General features: G+C 35.1%; 1 protein-coding gene across 3 annotated transcripts; it reads right to left on the bottom strand.

Moving 5' to 3' along the window:
- Window positions 1–611: 611 nt before the first annotated feature.
- On the bottom strand, window positions 612–5,492 carry LOC125862544 (heterogeneous nuclear ribonucleoprotein 1-like). 3 transcript variants are annotated; one of them, XM_049542647.1, is made up of 5 exons: window positions 5,338–5,492; window positions 5,066–5,193; window positions 4,729–4,955; window positions 3,158–4,346; window positions 612–1,210 (listed from the first exon to the last, which is right to left on the bottom strand). In XM_049542647.1, the coding sequence occupies exons 3-5, from the start codon at window positions 4,951–4,953 to the stop codon at window positions 1,197–1,199; spliced, it is 1,428 nt and encodes a 475-aa protein (XP_049398604.1). In that variant the 5' UTR covers window positions 4,954–4,955; window positions 5,066–5,193; window positions 5,338–5,492; the 3' UTR covers window positions 612–1,196. The 3 variants fall into 3 exon arrangements, with proteins under 3 accessions (XP_049398604.1, XP_049398606.1, XP_049398605.1); XM_049542649.1 differs by having other exon boundaries at window positions 4,729–4,957; window positions 5,069–5,178; window positions 5,334–5,468; XM_049542648.1 differs by having other exon boundaries at window positions 5,066–5,178; window positions 5,334–5,466.

The following is a 5,492-nucleotide window of genomic DNA, read 5'->3' as shown; positions in this document are numbered from 1 at the left end:
CACTATTGACTTTGCACATTTTTTAAGAAACTATAAACAGAAGGATAATTTTACTGTATCACCATTCGAATATAATAAATACAATGTCTTGAAAAATGTAATAGAAAAATAGTTATAATTAATGATAAGAGTAAATTAGGAACTAAGTGTAAAATTATCCATTAATTTCATAAAATGAACTAATATTGTTGGACATTCCAAATAATATAGTGGACAACTATTGTTAGACGGAGGGAGTACACATATACCAAAATTTAACTTTCTAAATATCAAACTTCAAATTATTATGTTTACTCTTATAATTAGTTAATAACAAAACAATATATTAATTTTGAAAGACCAAAAACCAAACCAGCAATTGACTAAAACAATAAAGAAAGAAAAATAAACTAACCTAACCTAACCTTCATGCATACCAAAGAAGAAAAAAGACATAACTTCATAAATTAGAGAACTATTATTCTTTACAAACAATAAAATCTAAATTATTGTAACAATCTAAAACAATTTTAATATAATTCTCAAATATTATATTTATAAAATTAAAAGTAAGCTAAAGCAAAATGGATGAGCTATAAAACGATAATAAAGATAGAAAATGAAAAATCTATTTCAACTGCAACATAGTTGCTTACACAATATAAAGATTAAAACTTAGAGCTTATACAAATCTGCAAGGAGAATAAATCAGAAAATTCAGTACTTATTTTTGGTTGGTATCCCTGTTGTTACACACTAGTATATAAAAAAGATGTCGAATACAGTCTCAGAAAAAAAACAAATACCTGATAAAAGAACTACAAGAACAAACAACAGCAGCTTTGCCAGTTACTAAACTGGACAAAAAAGTTCAAAAAAAACTCTACCTCTTGACATAGTCCAATTGATACTCCGCTTTGTTGAGGATGAACAACACACATCAACTGTAGTGGACGGTGTCAAGTATAATCGGATATACATCTTGATTAAATGCTGATACACCAGCCTAAATTCGAAAAATTGAAACCTCAATTTATAACACAAAACCCCTTTAAAAACTGCTTTGTCTCTTTCTCAATATGTATACTTTTTCCAGACAGGCCCCTCGTTAGCTCAATATGATCAGCTATAGCTGAAATGCATATTAAGTGGAATATGGATTAACATTCACAGCCCACTTAATTTTCTTAAGGCACTTCGAAGAATCTTCAGATCTCCTATGCTGCGATTCCTGGAAAATTCATGAACAGAAGATTGAGCAATCTCAGTATCTGGACAACTTTCCACAGAGTAATATATAACATTGATTCAAGAAACCAGGTAAAACTCGGAGAAAGATAATAAACAAAAGGCAACATTCTGCATTTACTCAATAGCAAGTTTGACGAAAGTAAAATAACATCATTTATACATGACAATTTTTTAGTGAAGGAGCTCATCGTATACTAGGAACACCTGCATCTAATTAACCAGGTCTTTCTACTCCACACATTTGAATAAGGGCATCCTTTGGTATTAAACTGTTACAGGAGCCTACAACTTAAATAATTAGAGTTCTTTCTCCTGGGTCCAAAAGGTGTGATTGTTATTCTTTTAAAGCAAACACAAAGTAATGGTCCAAAAGATTTTCAGATAGATTGAACTAGAAACTATTGGGGTATACCAAGGTCCTTTTATATGTCCACTACAAATTCATCATTCATCAGGCCGAAAAACCAGAGCTCAGCAAGCGATAATCCTCCTTCAGCCCCTGAATATTGACCTCCTGTAGATCTGCAGGACCCTAGGGAATGTAGGAATAAAAATTTTGAACTATTTTTTCGGGGGAAGCAGGGGACGGGGAGGAGAAGTCCCACACATTCAGCCTCTCTTTAGGCACTCTAGCTCATCGAAGCCACTAATATTTATTTTCCCTTTACTTTTTAGCATGGAAATGATTTCAATTACAAAAGACACAAAATTTAGCTAAGAAAAGTCACAATCATAAGGCCATAGTACGGCTCAAGCAGCTATGGCAGTGAATGGACAAAGGGAGGAAGAGCCTAATTCATCTCCCATCAAACCACCATTCTTATTCCCCTCGGTAGTATCTCATGCTAAATCAAGGAACCTTAATTTGAAAATTTAACATCCAACATTGTATGACATTAAAACAATAGGACAGCTCTTTTGGAAGTTGTCAAACCTTATAAGGTACATGATTAGCTCATGCATTAACTATCAGGAGGAAAAATATTTCACCCCATTCAAAGCCCCTACTCCCACACCATTAGGGGCGGCCGTACACAAATCCCTAATTCCTTCATCCTCATTCCTGTAACAGCAAGGCTTTACTATCTTATGAAAACTCATAAAAACCATATCTGGTTTACTGAAGTGATTAACTAATGCTTATGTAACTCAAAGAAACTTTTTAAGTAAAAGGTATGGCTACAAGCTTCACCATTACAATCTTAAATTTAAGAACATTTTCCAATAACTTAACTGGTAAAGCCTATTTGTTTTTGTCTTTTGTTAAGAGAGAGAAGGAAGTTTCACTTTTAGGCACATATTGCAGACTTCGGAAAAGAAAAATCAAATGCAAGATTTCCCAAGTACTTTAGGAAAAGCTGCATGCCCACAGTTCTACAAATATTTCAACTACAATTGCTTGAACAGTGTGTCCTATTTTGCCTAGGAGAAAAAGGCCAGTAAAGGTATCCTCAAGTTTTTTTCTAATAAGGTTTTCAAGTTTCATATGAGGCATAATAAGGGTGTTTCAACCACTTCTGTTATTTCGGAAAAAGAAGTTACAATAATTTATAGAATGTCAACTTAAATTTAAACTTGGAGCAAATACTACCTAAATTGAGATCAAATCTTCAAGCGCCATTTTGCAAATATCTTTTAATGATCTTTCAAGTTAAGAGTCTACTAATCACAAAAGTAAGGTATCCTCTTGCAAATGAAAAACCAAATTCCTATAAAAAGAAGCATTCTAAATCCAAAAGGGGAAAAGCCGGTTATTATCTACTTGACCAATATTGGTAATATGACAGATATGTGTCAAGAATCAAGAAATCTTCATCAAAAGGAAAAGTAGAATACCAAGAAATGCACAATATGAAGCCCAGTTTTGAAGTAACAGAAGAAAAATATCCAAATTATACAGCATATGCAATTGGAAGAGTATTCATACCTCTATTTGATTGTCTATTTGCAATACTATAATTTCCAATATAATTCTCAGAGTCTTTAGCTGAATCATCTGCGGGATTTTCAAGTCCATATCCAAATGTATTAGAGCCCTCCATATCAGAAGACACAGCTTGCCATGTTGAATCACCATACATGGAGCCACTGCGATATACATCTCCATAAGACCCCTCATAAGCACCACCTGATGCAGCAAATGAAGTTGGGACACCACCTGCTGCATTGCTTCTTGCAAGTCCTCCAGATCCCAGCCCATAACCGTTTCCCCCACTCCTGAACCCAACATTCCGACCACCATATCCAGAAGCACTACCAACTGGAGCAGAAATAGCCAACGAGCCCCAATTGGCACCATTATTCCCAAAGACCCCATAACCACCAGTTCCGGATCCCAAAAATGAACCGGAGCTACCAGGACCTGGAGAACTGTTAAGACCACCATTTCCCCATACATTCCTGGTTGGTGAGCTAAGCAAAGAATCACCTCTATTGCTGCCTGTGTTATATCCAATGGGCGTAGTGTATCTGCTTGAGTTGCCAGTGAAATATGGGTTCAGAACCCGCCCATAACCAAGATTGTTGCTAAAATTGGAAGCTCCTGCAAAGGTGGGGCTCAAAGCTGGGTCCAAATTGACACCCATTCCATAAGCAGGAGAAGAAAACTGAGAGAAACTTGTACGTCCGCTGGAAACTGGACTAAATCTACCATCCATCCTGACCCCATATCCTCCAACCGAACCTAAACTATACCCTTGAGCATAGTTGTTGAGAAAGTTATTTACTCTACCAAGTCCATAGTTGAATCCAGTGAAAGGGCTCCTGTTGGGCCCCGGAGACAGCTCTTTAGGAACAGCGCACTTCACCTCAATCATTTTACCATTTAGATCATGAAACGTCTTATACAATGCCCTATCCACTGCATCCTCTGAATCATAAGTTATAAATCCAAAGCCTCTTGGCCTCTGAGTGTTGTGGTCATACATCACTACAACATCTGTAATTGTACCAAACTGATCAAAGTATGTCTTGAAGTCACTCTCAGTAACAGTAGATGCTAAACCTCCTACAAATATCTTTTTTGTGCGTCCAGGACCTGGAGATCCTTGAATGCTGCTATTGTTTCTATTTATTATTTGTTGGTCATCCCTCGGAACCGCCTTCTTTGCCTCAACCTGAAAATTGGATGCCAATGAAGAACTTGGACATACAAAAATGATTATTCATCTATCCTAATCAGCACAATCCAGCACGGATTAATCTTCAACGGAAACTTTTCAAAAACATTTCCGTCATTTTCCCATCAGTTATGTGTAGTAAATTATGAACAGAAAACTTGCTGAATTGAAGCAAAAGATTCACATAGGCAATATACCAACTAGTTGAGTTTCATGATGATACATTATAAACGTCTAGCATTAGAGAACTCCGAATTATTGAATATTAGTGAAATCGATAGTGAGAATTCATATAACCAACCAAACTAAACACGTAATTGTTGCTGCTGTATTCTAATCAAACACGAAATACTGAAAAAAAAAAATAATAATAACTGACCGTCCTCCCATCGATGATGTGCTTCTCATTAACAACTCTTTCAGCAACAGCGGGATTAGCAAAGACAACAAAACCAAAACCACGAGCACGACCAGTATTGCGATCTCTCATGATCACAGCTTCAACCACTTCTCCATACGAAGTGAAATATTCTTTAAGACGTTCTTCATCTGTGTCCCAAGATATCCCACCTATAAATAGCTTACCGAGATCTGTCTCCATCATTTCTGCAATCCAGATCACAACAAATACAAAAATCACTATAAATAGCAAAAACCCATCATCAATACTAATCATATAGATCCAGATTTGGATAATAAAAAACTAATCAACAAACCTTTTTATGAAGAAAATCAGGCAGACCCCAGTGTTCAAAATACTGATTAAACAGCAAAATGAAAGTTTTGGATTCAATCTAACAACATCAGATCTTTATACCATCAATCAAAACTCAATCCACAATCTCTGAAAATCCACAATTCAGATCAGAAACTCATAAAAACTAAAAAAAAAAATAAAAAAAAAGCGTATGAATGAAGCATATAAAGATCAAATGAAAATGCAACATTTGCGAATAATGAAAAAGATTAAAGGGAAATTGGTACAAACCAGAGATCTATAAGAAAATGAAAACAGAGGATGTGGTTATCATCCTCATTTCTTTTCATTGATCTTTGGTTATTCCAAAGCCTTTTTTTTTCTGTTTTTTTACTATATAGTTTTTATAATATGGAAATGGAAATGACAATGTCGAACAAATAATT

This window comes from Solanum stenotomum, chromosome 4, assembly GCF_019186545.1.
Source record: "Solanum stenotomum isolate F172 chromosome 4, ASM1918654v1, whole genome shotgun sequence".
Lineage (NCBI taxonomy): Eukaryota > Viridiplantae > Streptophyta > Magnoliopsida > Solanales > Solanaceae > Solanum > Solanum stenotomum.
Note: the sequence above shows the minus strand (reverse complement) of the source record. Positions and strands in the feature narration are given on the sequence as shown.